This window comes from Bombyx mori, chromosome 15 (genome assembly GCF_030269925.1).
Source record: "Bombyx mori chromosome 15, ASM3026992v2".
Classification (NCBI taxonomy): Eukaryota; Metazoa; Arthropoda; class Insecta; order Lepidoptera; family Bombycidae; genus Bombyx; species Bombyx mori.
In genome coordinates, this window is record NC_085121.1 from 9,114,397 (window position 1) to 9,130,488 (window position 16,092).

Below are 16,092 nucleotides of genomic sequence, written 5' to 3' on the forward strand. Positions count from 1 at the left end.
AAATAGTATACAACTCATTTTAAATTACGAAACATAGAAAAACCTCCACGGTAATCGTACCATAAAATCGTTCATACGTCAAAGCAACTTTTATTTACTTTTCATTTATTTCATTAACACTCAAATTTTATTTCGATAAAGAAATTTCTTTTCTTTTTAAATAAAAGATGCTTTGACGTATGAATTTGAATATATAGAGATAGTTGAATAATCTAATTTTCTTTGCATATAATAGTAACAAATTTTTTAAGATATTTTATTTCAAGTTTGTAGATACATATTTTTTTAAATAATAACCTGCTTAAAGAGATTCAAAGATTACTCGATTTAATAACTTTTTTTTCAACTTATTGATGAACATTTTACGTGACAGATTGTTTTCATGGATATCTGCTTGAAACAATAATATTTAATCATTATGTTTTAGGTTATTAAAATGTACGCTTGGGAGAAGCCTTTCGAGCAAGTTGTAGCCCTGGCTCGGAAGAACGAAATCAACTGCATCACGTCAGCGTCTTACCTCCGAGGAGTGTACCTGAGCTTCATGGTGTTCACGGAACGACTCACGCTATATATCACATTACTTTCGCACTCTTTATTCGGTTATCAAGTCACCGCTGATATTGTAAGTTCTCGAAAGAATTCGAAATTTCTTAGCATCTTAAAGTGAAACGGGGAAAAAGTTAAAACCGATTAAATTTTGCGTGAACGTCACACAAATAAAAATTGCAGGTATTCCCGTTGGCGCAATTCTACAACACACTACAAGGGACTCTGTCGATAATCATGTCTAACGCCGTATCGTTTTTGGCTGAGGCTTTGATCTCGATACAACGCCTCGAAGCGTTCTTGCTGTTTGGTATGTGAGAAAGAGGGTTTCCAAGACTGGGTCTTTGTTAACTCGCATGCAACACAGCTGTCTTAACTTTAGTTCTATTACTCAAGAGTCCAATTTATAACTCGACTCGAATTATGTCATGTTTAACAGATTATGATTAATCGAAAACATTAACAAACAACATAAATTGCGCTGCTATGCTACTAAAAAAAATTGCATGTATAAAATAATGAGTTAGGTTAGGTTACTGTTAAGTTTTAGGCACAATATAATTTAAAGTAATAATACTGTACGTTATTCTGCACGTACATACATTATAATGTACGTACACACACTTCCTTTTTTTTTGTTAATCTTAATGTTGTAGTTAAACTTCTGGAAAATGTATTTAACAAATAAATGTAACACTTCCAGTATATCAAAGCAAACGTTCTCAAGTGAATTTAATTTCCACAGGCGTTCCCGGTGGCACAAATGTTCAACTTGCTTCAAATGACCCTAGCTTTCACATTGCCAATGACTCTTTCCTTTATAATGGAATCGGTAGCTTCTGTTCGCCGATTAGAAGATATTTTACTTTTGGGTACGATACAATGAATACCTAAGAGTGTGAATTAAAGTGGTGCCATTTAATTCGTACATAAATTATCATGTAAATTATATCGCTCCACAGGAACTTCATTATTCGGTTGCTTTATCATGATTAATGGAAGCTTTATTCTCGGTATTGGCGTTGGCTTATAATCTAACTATTTGCATGTTTTACAGAATACAAGTTATTTAAAAACATGAATTAACATCAACTTCATTTTCGTAAATAACTCGTTTTATTTTTGAAAAAAAAACTGCATTGTACGTATTTGTGACATTTGTTTAAAACTTCAAGGTGTTTTATTTATTTGTTATTCAACTGAATTTTATACAGATGAGAGAGAGGATTTACGTAGTGTCCCTGATGTGGACATTGCTAAGCTAGTACAGAGCATTGACCATCAAAAAAAAAAGAAACTTAGTGAAGTGGAAAAAACTACTAGTACTTTTAAGAAAATCGATGAAGAAGATTATTTCAATCTGGGTTTGTATGAAACTTTTAGGAGACGTTAGCTAAATTTATTAAAATAAATAAATATTACAGTCCATTTTCTTAACGATATAATTACAGGATTTGAATGCACAGAAAAGGGTTTGACGATAATTTCTCAACCTCCTCGTGATCCCCCCGTAAGTCCTGATATCGGAATCTTAATACAAGACGTGTCTGCCAATTGGACGGAGACTGGCCCTCTCACATTATGTAACGTTAACATCACAGTACCGAAAGGAAAACTCTGCGCTATAATCGGATCTGTGGGCTCTGGGAAGGTTAGTCCATTTTATTGTTGAGTAATTAAAGTATATGTTTGTCAACCACACGATTACATCGTTATTCGATCTCAGGGCAAGTACAAGTATTTATACATGTCCCTGACATGTATTATAAATGACTTCTATTATGAGAAAATATGTATTAAAATTGAATTATTTAAGCTGTGTGTTGGGGTTCTCCTACTCTTCTACGCCAGTAACAGAGATTGGCATCCGTTATTTCCATTTTGAACTATTATACTGTACAATTATTAACATAATATATAATACATAGATGGGTTATTTCTTTTTCCTTCCACAACATTTCTTCCACATTCGTCCTTATCACGGGTATTGTGACTACGAAAATTCTTGTAAACTAGGTAATGTAAAATAATGTAAAATATAAATCCATTTATTTTTGATTGATAAAGAATAATTTGTTTTGCAAACTTCACAAAAATAATGAAAGAACATATTAGAGAATATTTATAACGTGTTTTAAAAAATATATATATTTTCGCTAAATTCACATTTATTTTCAGAGTTCCATATTACAGTTACTTTTAAATGAACTACGCCCTATAAGTGGACGTGTTTATCACTCCGGCCCACTGTCATATGCAAGTCAGGAGCCTTGGCTTTTCGTGGCGACGGTCAGACAGAACATTCTATTTGGCCTACCGTACAACCCCAAAAAATACAAAGAGGTAAATTTAGTATTTACTAATATGCCATCAGATTTTAGACCGAACTTTAAAAAAAAAATCGGTGTCTGTAAAGTCGGTTTACTGTCGATAGTTGAACATGACAACGTCATAAGAAAATACTGATGGAATGGTTTCATTTTTCAATTATCCCAATTATCGTTGCTATAAACAATTGACACCACATTCACTTTTCACTGAACTTCATACTTGACGAAAACATGTACGCCTCAGAGAGAGGTAACGCCGCATGAGTCATGTTTTTTCGTGCGTGCAGCCGGCTCTATCGAATTATAAGACGTTGTCACGTCAATTTTTTTTTTATTATAGGTTATTAGAGTGTGTGCCCTTCAAAAAGACTTTCAACAGTTTCCACACGGAGATCAAACCTTAGTAGGTGAACGAGGCGCGTCCCTTTCTGGAGGACAAAGGGCTCGTATCAACCTCGCTAGAGCTGTTTATAGACAAGTAAGTATCTAGAAAAATCCACAGAAATAATAATAATAATAAATATAATAAATATTTACTAACAGTCACGCCACGTTAACTGGTCCCGTGATAAGTTCGTAACGAACTTGTGTTACAGGCACCAGATAACGGAAATAAATGTAAGATTTTTATTATACACATACATATATTCAATATTTAATATACATCCATAACTCTGGAAAAGACATTTATATTTATCATACAAATATCTTCCCTTGGCGGGATTCGAACCCGCGACCCCCTTGTGTAGTGGACCATGTCACTTACCACTACACCAGACGGCCGTTTGGAAAATGGAAATAACTCAAGCGACTGCTTAATTTATAATTAGATCCGGAATGGAAGGACTGATTCTTTAATTTTGATCATACTTTTTCGTATGCAGTAAAATATATATTAGCTACAGGTATAAGTAGAAGCCAAATGTAGAATTTCCTGAATTTCGTTTGTGATTTTCAATGCAAATACAGAAAAAATCACCAACTTCCTTCACTTGAATCTATTCGCAATTTTCTTCATGAACAGACGATTGGAAACCACGTAACTCTCCCCCCAAACAAACTATGTCTAGAATGTTGACCAAAATAATTGAGAAATCTACTGAAGGAAATTATGGAAGTTCATCATTTTTATATTTATTTTATGACTGGAAATGTTTGCATGTGATTCGAACCATTATGAATAATATATTTACATACTATTGCATATGTAACACATTTGTGTCAGCAGTATCAAATCAGCATTACAAAAACTATTTAGAAGAGAAAATTTGTGATAGTATTATTATATATTTGATATAGTTTATATTTTATTATATACTAGCGACGCGCCCTCGGTTCGCTTTGCTTCGGAAACTGTAATTTATTATTGATTTCTCCACTATTTAATGGATGTTATTATACATATAAGCCTTCCTCTTCAATCACTCTATCTATTAATAAAAACCGCATCAAAATCCGTTGCGTAATTTTAAAGATTTAAGCATACATAGGGACAGACAGATATAGGGACAGAGTAAGCGACTTTGTTTTATACTATGTAGTGATTATAATATAATAATATTTAATAAATAATAAATATATTATAATATATTATTTACTTATATAGTTTTACCAAAGTATACGTTGAATTGCTTTATTGATTATTTGAAACTTTATTATCCACAAATTCGGAATATATAACTTGTTTGTTAATCGTAACGGCATAGGTATACGCTCAGCTGTTTCAACACACGAATAATCAAGCATGCGATTCTGGTCGTTTTTAAATATTCTAATACATTTTAATATTAATGTGAGATCAATTGCAAAATTAAAGCCAAATTACATACATACAAACAGATAGACAAGAAATCAAGTTAATAGAAACGTTACTAATGTTTTTATTGTACCCAAATAAGGTCTAAAATTAAAGAATTCAGTTTTCTTATATGACACACAGTATAAAATGTATCAAAAAAATCGATCTAAATCTTATTTCAAAATTTCTATCAAACCAGATACAATAAAAAGAGTTATATAATATAAGGTATAGTTAAATTGTCAATAATCCTCTGTAAAGTAGTAAATATTATGATAAAATAGTAATAAAATCATCAATGTTACGGCAAATTAACATGAACCAACGAGTGTAGACACAGTTGTTTCTTCTGACCTTAACTCTGCTCAAGGAATTTGTAGTCTGTAACTAAATATTTAATATTGCGTTCCAGGCGGAACTGTATCTCTTGGATGATCCTTTATCGGCGGTGGACGCTCATGTCGGTCGGCAATTGTTCGATGAGTGCATCAGCGGATACCTCCGGCACACAACTCGAGTGCTTGTCACACATCAACTACACTACCTCAAGGCTGCCGATTATATAATCATCATGAATAATGTGATTATTTATATTTTTTTATTTATCATTAAGTACGAGTATATCCTAATTTATACGTAAATAATTAGAGTTGTATATGTTTTCGTTTGCATAAAAAATTTGTACAGCTGACGATCACTACCGTCGGCTTTCATCATCATCATCATTCTTTCCTATTACCCTCTGCTGGGGTGTAGGGCCCGAATCAAATCCTTCCATTTACATCGGCCTTGGGCAGTCTGTTTTAGCTCCTCCCACGTCCAAGACACCTAGCTCTTGCTCCACCGAGCGAAGCCAAGTTGTTCTGGGGCGGCCTCTATTTCTTTTGCCAGTATGAAAGCTCATAGATAAAGTATTAAGATTTACTTATTACTAGCGACCCACCCTCGCTTCGCTTCGGAAACTGTAATTTATTATTGATTTCTCCACTATTTAATGGATGTTATTATACATATAAACCTTCCTCTTCAATCACACTATCTATAAAAAAAAACCGCATCAAAGTCCGTTTCGTAGTTTTAAAGATTTAAGCATACATAGGGATAGACAGATATAGGGACAGAGAAAGCGACTTTGTTTTATACTATGTAGTGATTTACCGTATTATTTCATTTCCAGGGTACGGTAGACGCTTGTGGAACATACGAAGAACTAATGACTTCCGGTAAAGACTTCGCCAAACTTTTAACCTCTTTGCAAGACGAGAATGAAGATGAACCTAAAAAACTACCTTTGCCAATGTCCAGGCGAACATCAGCCCGGGTAAAAAAAATTTTATAGCGAAGATTGGGCAATCTGATTTTACACGGTTGCCAGCGACCATAGACGCGACATAACGTAATGTCGTTGCCGTAAGACGAGAGCAGAATATGAGATCGTCGTGGCATATCGATCACGGTTTTGATTTACTCGTGCGATGTTTTAATAAGGGATGTAATTCTACTGACAGGTGCTTTCTAAGGAATAACGTATTTAAGGCGTGTTCACGAACGAATGCCATACTTAAAATTTTTGGTGATCGTGCGGGTTTATTGCATAGGGAGTGACGTCAGCATTAAATTTTTTATTTTTATTTTAAACATGATACTGCAGTGCATTTGAAGAGTAGGATAGTCATTAGTCTACTGCCCGTATCAGGACATAAGGTGCGGATTAATATTCTCATTTTAGTTAAAATACTATAACCGCTTATCACATGTCGTAGAAGTCGTTGTCATGGCCTAAAGGATAAGACGCCCGGTGCATTCGTATGTAGCGATGCATCGGTGTTCGAATCCCGCCGGCAGGTACCAATTTTTGCAATGAAATATGTGCTCAACAAATGTTCACGATTGACTTCCACGGTGAAGGAATAACACCGTGTAATAAAAATCAAACCCGCAAAATTATAATTTGCGTAATCACTGGTGGTAGGACACCTTGTGAGTCCGCACGGGTAGGTACCACCACCCTACCTATTTCTGCCGTGAAGCAGTAATGCGTTTCGGTTTCAAGGGTGGGGCAGCCGTTTTACTGTTAAAAACTGAGATCTTACAACTCATGTCTCAAGGTGGGTGGCGACATTTACGTTGTAGATGTCTATAGGCTCCGTTAACCACTTAACTTAAAGTTAATCCAACCATCGAAGCAATAAAATAATAAATTAAAAAAAGATGACTCATCTGTCGATCTGCTCTATAATAAGACAACTTTTATACTATAGTTATCAACAACACGTCGACCTTCGATGTCGGAGTCAATGACTGGTTGCGAAGGTCCTGCACAAGAGATGGAGGAGGAAGAAAGAGAATCAGGCTCGATGGGCTGGCACGTTTACAAAGCATATCTGACGGCTGGCGGAGGAAGTACTCGGCTGATGTTTACTGTTCTTATACTCGTAATAGGACAACTATCGGCCACGCTTTGTGACTATTGGGTTACATTCTGGTAAGTTTTATTATTACTCTAGATATTTCTAACAGGGTATTTATGATATATTATTTGTACATAAGATAACTTCTACTTGTAGTTATAGATTTAATTTAAAATAAGACTTCAATAGGTTCAACAAAGTTTTTTATTTTATTTATTTCAAATACATATCAAACTCAAAATCTACTAACCACTATTAGTAACTACTAACCGATAAAACCAAAGAAATAACCTTTAAAGTTTATTTTATAACAAACTCGTTCACAATTCTGCATATAAATTAATTTTAAAACTTCTCTGTCGCCGCCGTTTTATTGACATGATCTTAATTAATCGAACTGCTTTTCAAACGCGGAAAAAGTTGATGTTAAAGGAAGTCCACTTTCTTTATATCTATATGTACATATATACTATTGATATCCAATTTGAAAAAGAATGCTCAGTCAGCTTTTTCCGATAAAATACAACTTCGTATCAAATATTTATTAAAGTATATACAAGTTGAAAACTCACGCAAATCAGAATTACGGCTGAAATTAAAGCAAATTGTGTAAAAAGATATGTATACAATATATACTATACAATAGTTTTTAATTTTAAAGCCCATCTATCCATCATTCCTCTTCTCATCTCTAATTCCTTTCGAATTAAATTAGTTTCAATCGGATGATGCATTTATTTTAACCGACACAATGAACTGATACTTTAAAATTTTAAAGTTACCATATTAATTTAATATGTAAATAATTGGAAACCTGGTCATCTGATGAGAACCAGAGACTATAGAGATATAGAGATAGATATATATGCTTATTTCCCAGAGTTATAAATCTACGTTTCTTTAAAGTGAAGTTAATCAAATATAAAATTTATTTTGCAGGACTAACGAAGTTACAAGAATGAAAGAAAAAGAAAGCAATAATACCACAAAGGACTATGAACTAATGCTGACACCGAAAAACAATACCTTTAGTGTTACCAACTACTTCTCCGGAACTGAAGCCCAACCAGGTACCTTTACTAAATGAGCTTTTTATTTCGCAATAACTTATTCATTTATTTGCGTGGATAAGTCAATAAATTCATGGTCCACCTGGTGTAGGCCATAGACATCCCATAGTAAATGCCTCCCACTTTGAGACATAAGGTCAAAGAATATGACAACTGCTTGTTGTCCCTAAAGCAATTAAGATATGAATCTTAGATGGTCAATTGCTGTCTCGTTGCGGTATATAAAGGCTTGACAGCTCGAAGTAGTTAGCTTAACTTCAAGTAGATATTGAGCTCGAAGATCAAGTTTAATTTAAAAAAAACTACTCAAATTCAAAATCATTTATTTCAACTTAGATGTCAGCATAACACACTTGTTGAATGTCAAAATATAAATAACAATGTCAACTCTACCACCGGTTCCAAAGAAAGCCACAGTCCTAAGAAGAACCGGCGAAACAAACTCAGCGGGCTTTTTGAACAGCTTTACTGAATCCCGATTCCTTAATTTATCTTGAAACTTCAATCAACAGATCTAAACATCCACGCATTCATCGGTCCTCTGGATACGGCGCAGTATCTCTACGTTTACACAGCACTGATCATTTGCTGTATCTTCTTCATAACGGCCCGAGCGTTTATGTTCTTCAAAGTTTGCATGACGTCCTCCAGGAACCTCCACAACGACATGTTTCACTCGATGCTTAGAGGCGTAATGCGATTCTTCGATTCCAATTCTTCTGGTGAGTGCCCATTAATAATCTCACGGGCAACCTCCCGTTCTCCCTATTTCTGCAATAAAATAAACTTACATTCGGGCTTAAAGCATGACAAATCCATTATAGAATACATTTATAACTTAACGTCTGAAGAATTAAGGTAGGCGTGACAGTCTCTCATTCGCAAAAAATGTAGGTAATCTTAACATTAACACATCTTATCTTTTAGTAGTCGTCGTGGCCTAACGGATAAGATGTCCGATGGATTCGTGTTGAGCGATGCACCGGTGTTCGAATCCCACAGGCGGGTACCAATTTTTCTAATGAAATATGTACTCAACGAATGTTCACGATTGATTTCCACGGTGAAGGAATAACATCGTGTAATAAAAATGAAACCCGCAAAATTATAATTTGCGTAAATACTGGTGGTAGGACCTCTTGTGAGTCCGCGCGGGTGGGTACCACCACCCTGCCTATTTCTGCCGTGAAGCAGTAATGCCTTTCGGTTTGAAGGGTGGGGCAGCCGTTGTAACTATACTTGAGACCTTAGAACTTATATCTCAAGGTGGGTGGCGCATTTACGTTGTGGATGTCTATCGGCTCCAGTAACCACTTGACACCAGGTGGGCTGTGAGCTCGTCCACCCATCTAAACAATAAAAAAAAAATTATAACACGTAACTTTGCGTAAAATTAAAGTTGTTTTTTTGCCCTTTCCAAAGCACTTTTAATAATCTGTATCTGTAGACAATCCCAAATAAAATAAATAAAAGTACTAAATATAAGTAGAAGGCAGACCGAACCTCGTGCGTTGTTTTGTAACGAACATGCATATTAATGTTGGTAATGAGAACGAGTTAAAGTATCAAAGTTATTCGAACTAGGAATTTCATTTAAATAATCATTAGTTTATGACCACATTTTCTCTTGGAATTTACCCAGGGTTGGCCGTGCAGGCGTACAAAGACGTGTTAGTTCCAAAACAGTTCTTCAGATAAAACTGTCATATTTCAGACATTTCATTCAAAATATCAACAAATTGTTTACACAAACCTCTTTTTCTATTAGAAAAAAAAGCATTAGAGTCGGTTGCGTGGCTTAAAAAAAGTAAGCGCTGAAATAGACAGCGACTTTGTTTTATACTATTTAGAGTTTACAACAAAACACACTTAACCTAATTAGAAGAAGACAATAAATAGTAACTGACTGCCCATCTGCAAAACTTGGAACAGCGTGCGTCCGCTGCTCTTGAATTTTCTCACAATAGTAAAACAATTTCTTAACACTTACAATTATTTCATAGCGCTACCATCACTATCATTTCGTATGCTGAAGTGGTCAAATCTGCCTTGTATTTATAAAATATTGTCATAATGTAAATAAAATACCTACTCCTACGCAATTTGATACTTTCACGAGTTGTTGAAGTCGATACTTAAAAACGTAGGAGCGTAATTGCCAAATCTATCCGCTGGTAGATTCTGGGAAGCACTACTATTGTTAAGGCCAGTGTTTTTTTTTCTTTTTTTTTTTTTGCTTTGATGGGTGGACGAGCTCACAGCCCACCGGTGTTAAGGCATTCTCTCAAGTTGAGTCTCGTGAGATCACCTAACAGTCACAGCGTATCTGGAATAGTCCCTTAAGCTAACAGCGAATAGGTAGGGGGGAAAATAATGATTAACAAGATATAAATGTGTAGCAAACGTATAATAACACGACCAAATATTTACCTTCTGCTGTTTTATATATTGTGTGGTAATCTTTTGTTCATTTTCAGGTCGTATTTTGAATAGGTTTTCAAAAGACATTGGAGCTTTGGACGAGCTCTTGCCGCGTTTCTTGCTGGAGTGCATACAAATATATTTGGTGATGTTCAGCATCCTGGCGTTGAATGCAGCGGCTTTAATATGGACTTTACTGCCCACCACAATCATATTGCTCCTATTTTACACGATACTGCAAATATACCTAAAATCTGCACAGTCTATCAAACGATTGGAAGGCACAAGTGAGTTTGCTTTATAATATTTTGAATGAAACGACTTTAGTAGTGAATTATATGACCTCGCACGAGTACTATTATCCAATTTCACCACGAAATCTAGATCGCCACGTTCGTCTTAATAATTTTTTCGTCGATTTATCAATTTTGCAACAGATGCAGGGCCAATTTTTATTTTTTTATTGTTTAGATGTATGGACGAGCTCACAGCCCACCTGGTGTTAAGTGGTACTGGAGCCCATAGACATCTACAAAGTAAATGCGCCACCTACCTTAAGATATAAGTTCTAAGGTCTCAAACATAGTTACAACGGCTGCCCCACCCTTCAAACCGAAACGCATTACTGCTTCACGGCAGAAATAGGCAGGGCGGTGGTACCTACCCGCGCGGACTCACAAGAGGTCCTACCACCAGTACATAATAATATATGTCAATAAAATAGATAATGATTGCAGCAATTGTTCGCAAATCCAAAATACCTAATGTTCAATTCACAGGCGTGTTCAAAAACCACTGTTAATATTACTATAGTCCCTACTAACTAACAGCAATAACTTTGCTTTGTTTTTCATAAAAAGCACGAAGCCCGGTGTTTTCTCACATGTCGGCCACTCTCAACGGCATGAGCACAATCCGTTCTGCAGGAGCACAACAAAGATTGATTCAGGAATTTGATAATTTCCAAGTAAGATATTAGATATTATTTATTTTATTTATTTATTTAATATATTTAGTACACACAGCTGTTAGAAGAAACACGACAATAAGGATACAGAGTACAAAGGTACTACTTATTTCATGTTGAAATCTTTTTTTTTTTTTTTATGATTGAAAGATTACTGGTGGCCCGGAGGCCTTTCCAGCTTCACCAGGACAGGTGGGCGAGCAAAGGCTCAGCCAGGAGGGGGGGGATTTGCTAACAACTGCCCGAGCGCCTCCGAAGGAGACCTAACAACTCAAGAGCAATTGCTTCGCGAATGAATCTACTACCGGATCGGAATCGCGACCCACTGAGAAGATCCGGCGAGAAACTCAGCGGGCTGATGCATTGGTTAGGTTGCACGTCGACCTCTTTGTCGAGTTCGACGAGTACGGTTACCGAGGTTCCTCAGCCTGCTCCTAGTGTTAGAGCTGAAGGTATCTAATGCAAGAGTTATTGGATCTGATGGATCCGTAAGGACGTGTCTAGGGCGACGACGGTGACTTGCTCCTGCGTGATCAGGATTCGGGGAGTTGATGGATCCGTAAGGACGTGTCTAGGGCGACGACGGTGACTTGCTCCTGCGTGATCAGGATTCGGGGAGTAATCAGCGGCGGCAACGATAAGGCGATTATCATGACGCATAGCCTTATCGAAGTAAAGTTCCGACACTGACTTCATGTGCTTGCGGATCGATTCGAGGCCCAGGTCGTCGTGAAGGTCGACGTTCCTCACGAACCACGGAGCCCCGACGGCTAACCTGCAAAAGCGGGATTGTAGGGATTGGAGGGTGTCTATGTGTGTGCGGGCCGCGTGAGCGAACACCACACTCGCGTAAGTCATGACGGGCCTTATGCAAGTTTTGTAAAGTGTCACCTTGTTCCGAAGGGACATTTTACTCCGCTTACAGATCATGGGATAGAGTCTACCGAGAATAAATGCGGCACGGTCACGGACTGTTTTTATATGCGGACGGAATGTCATGGATGCATCCAGGGTTACTCCCAGGTACTTGACCTTCCTGGTCCAGGGTATAGGTTGGCCGAAGAGGGTGATCGGGGGTGTGATATTTCTCCTCCTAATGCGGGAGGAAATAAGCGGAGAGTTTCCCCTTTGAAATAACACTGCTGTGCTTTTCGCTGGGTTGATGTCTATGCGCCATTTTCGGAACCACTGTCCGAGGGTTAACGCTGCACTCTGGAGCTTACTCGCGATTAGGGACTTGTTTCTACTTGAGTAGTAAACGGTTGTGTCGTCAGCGAATAAGGCTAGCTGGGTCGGCGGCGACCGGGGAATATCATTGACAAATAAACTAAATAGGAGCGGAGAAAGAACGGAGCCTTGCGGGACTCCAGCCGTGAGTGGTCGCGGGGAGGAGCGGGTTCCCTCTACTCGATATCGAAAAGAGCGGTTAGACAAGAAGTCCCGTATGATGAGCACGAGACTATCCGGTACGCCCATGTTGAAAAGTTTGAAAATCAAACCGTTGTGCCAGACTTTGTCGAACGCTTTTGCGACGTCGAAGAAGAGGGCTCCCGTGTAGATCGGTTTTGGTCGGTTAAGTCCCACGAGAATGTGCTCCGTGAGGCGGTGCACCTGTTGTACGCATGAGTGATTTACACGGAATCCGAATTGTTCATCGATGAGAATGCCCTTTGATGAGACGAAATCTCTGAGGCGTTTGTAGAGCAGACGCTCATACAGTTTGCCTAGAGACATGAGGAGGCTAATCGGGCGGTAGCTCGTCGGATGATTTTTTGGTTTACCGGGTTTATGTATGCCGATAACGTCCGCTTCTTTCCACACCGCGGGAAAGATACAATTAGCCATAGCGGCATTAAAAATAGATGCCAACATCACGATGAGTTGGACGGGTAAAAGTTTAATAACACGGTTAGATATACCGTCGGAACCGGGAGCTTTGCGAGGACGTAGGTCTTTGATCAAGTCTTTAACTTCCATCGGGGTGACGGGTGGTAACGCATCCAAGGGTGGCAAGGAGGCTCTGCGTTCTACCTCACTGTCTACTAATTCTACATGAACAGGGTCCACGGATTGAGTGCTGGGCGTGCACTGGGTTTGCTATGTATCGGCCAGCAGCTCTGCTTTTTCGTCATCATCGAAAGCCGCGAGTCGGCCCGAGGGGCCTACGAGGGGGGGCATAGCTACTACCGTATCCGATTTGAGAGTACGAGCTAAGCGGTAGTAAAACGTTTGAGAGGGCGCGAGTCCTTCTAAGAAATCAGACCATCTGGCATCTCGAACTTCGGCGATGCGAGACTTTACGTCGCGTTGTAGGGCACGCATTCGAGTACGATTTTCCACGGTAGGATACCTATCGTAAGCGCGGATCGAGACGTTCTTAGCTCTAAGGAGTTCCCTAATATCGTCGGGCAATTTGAAGCGGTGAAGGAAGTCCTCCGCTACAACTTGCTTCGATGACCTATCTAATGTCGAGGTGATGTGTGACGTTAAGATGTCTATGGCTTCAGCGGTATCCTGAGGAGACGGGGTAGAGTCCGGGCTAAACGGGAGCGATGGTGGATCAGATTCAGCCAGGCTAATGCCCAGCGTGTGCCAATCCACCACTGTCCTCGTGACGGGAACGGAATCGGGAGCGCGACCGAGTTTCAAAATGACGGGACGGTGGTCTGAATCTAACTCTGAAACTACTTCGATCGAGTGTAAGCGCAGAGTAACGTTTTTTAATAACGCTATGTCGAGTATATCCGGGCGATGCGCGATATTTAGCGGGTAGTGAGTCGGGGTTAGCGGAGCGATGATATCGAAGGCGAGATCATCGACTAACGCGTCGAGCCGCCTGCCATTAGGGGTTGTGGTATGTGAGTTCCACCTGATGTGTTTACAATTTAGGTCGCCCGCCAGAATGACAGAGCTTCCCATGCCAAGTAGCGCCTCGATATCACTGCTTAGAACGATCTTATCCGGAGGAAGATAAACGGACGCGATAACGATCGGCGCGTGACCCGTCAGTGAGATTCGGCACACTGATGCTTCGATGTTAGCGAGCGCGGGAGGATCGAGCGGGACGCAATGCAGGGCTCTTCTATAGTAAATGATGGTACCACCACCACGAGCAGTGAGCCTGTCGTTCCTAACCATGTTATAGTTCGCGATTTTAGGGTCGCGACGCGCGGGCCTGAGTAGGGTCTCCTGCACTAAAAAAATGTCAATTTGATGGTCACGCAAAAAATCACAAACCTGATCACGTTGATTTGCGAGACCGTAAGCGTTAAAAAATCCTATCGTTACGGATAAAGGCTTTATTCTACTAATGTACGCCATTGATTACCGGCGGAGTGAGGGGAGGACGTACGTATTTAACGACGCGTATACGTCAGCGTATTCCTGCACAACAGCGATGAAGTGTTGTGCAGTAGAGGCGGCGCGAATGGCGTCACCCAAGGCGTTAACACGCTCAAAGTTGATCGACTGAAAAAAGTCGATCGCTAGAGCGAGATTATCGGACGCGGTCGGAGTGCTGATCGCGGGGGAGGGACGAATCGCGGAGGGAGGAGCTGCAGCCGTGTTCGTGTACGGCAACGGTTTAGCCCAGGCCGAGCCGCTGGGCACCGGCGCCGGCACGAAGGCAGGCTTAGCCTTCGGCACAGAGGGTGCTGAGACTTTGATGTCTGGGCGGGAAGCTCGGAGGCGGTTTTGGTGGGCGTCGCGGCGATTTATTTTTGGAGCTCGGGGGCATCCACGGTAGTTCGCGGGGTGACCCTGTGTTCGGCACAGGACGCAGCTAGGTGGTTCGGTGGCGGTTTTCTGGTCGCGAGTACAGAGGGCCGTGGCGTGATCGCCCAAACACTTAACACATCGGGGGCGCGCGTGACAGTTACGAGAAGAGTGCCCGTACAGTTGGCAGTTATGGCACGGACTAGGAGTGCCTTTTTTATGGGGGACTTCGACGGCGATACCGGAGAGCTTACAGACGGTCCGTATGTTAAAAATGTGCTTACCCTCGGGGGTAGGCTGGAGGGCTATTAGAACCATATTGTATGGCTCCCTACCGCGGCCGGTGTGCATGCGGTGCACGGAATTTACTGGTAGGCCTTGTTCTATCAGATCAGCCTTGACGAGATCAGCATCTAGCTCCTTCGGGATTCCACGTATGACAACGCGGAGTTCGCGTTCGTCCTGGAGCGTATAAGTGTGGAAGCTTATACGCTCCTTTCGGAGGTAACTTGAGGGGGCCCTATGGTCGTCGGGTGACGTTACTTTTATTTGAATCCCGTTAGCGAGATTACGGGCGCCGACAAAATTAATATTTTTGGCCTTAAGGGCCAGGGAAACTCGGTCCCAAGCTGTTTTCTCTTGAAGGATTACCGGGGGAGGGGTCTGAGTTTTAGATTGTGCCACTGGACGCGGCGACGGTGTTGCACAGACAGCGGGAGCGATGGGGGTTGGAGGGCGGGGACGCGACGCGTTCGCGGCTTTGCTTACTTTAGCGGCCGCGGAAGCTCGGGCCTCCGCAGCGCGCTTTTTACCTTTTTGGACTACTGTGAAT

General features: G+C 40.0%; 1 protein-coding gene across 2 annotated transcripts in view; it reads left to right on the forward strand.

Annotated features, from left to right (window-relative positions):
- The window catches only part of LOC101743689 (ATP-binding cassette sub-family C member 4), a 54,743-nt gene that overhangs the window by 32,776 nt on the left and 5,875 nt on the right, over positions 1-16,092 (forward strand). The window contains exons 6-18 of one of the 2 annotated variants that reach the window (XM_038015872.2): positions 428-625; positions 733-859; positions 1,764-1,913; positions 2,001-2,200; positions 2,728-2,892; positions 3,220-3,357; positions 5,090-5,257; positions 5,855-5,998; positions 6,939-7,162; positions 8,028-8,158; positions 8,671-8,880; positions 10,636-10,866; positions 11,440-11,546. In XM_038015872.2, the coding sequence (XP_037871800.1) occupies positions 428-625; positions 733-859; positions 1,764-1,913; positions 2,001-2,200; positions 2,728-2,892; positions 3,220-3,357; positions 5,090-5,257; positions 5,855-5,998; positions 6,939-7,162; positions 8,028-8,158; positions 8,671-8,880; positions 10,636-10,866; positions 11,440-11,546 (2,193 nt within the window). Of the gene's footprint in view, positions 1-427; positions 626-732; positions 860-1,294; positions 1,422-1,763; positions 1,914-2,000; positions 2,201-2,727; positions 2,893-3,219; positions 3,358-5,089; positions 5,258-5,854; positions 5,999-6,938; positions 7,163-8,027; positions 8,159-8,670; positions 8,881-10,635; positions 10,867-11,439; positions 11,547-16,092 lie in introns of both variants that reach the window. The other variant, XM_038015873.2, reaches the window with a different exon arrangement.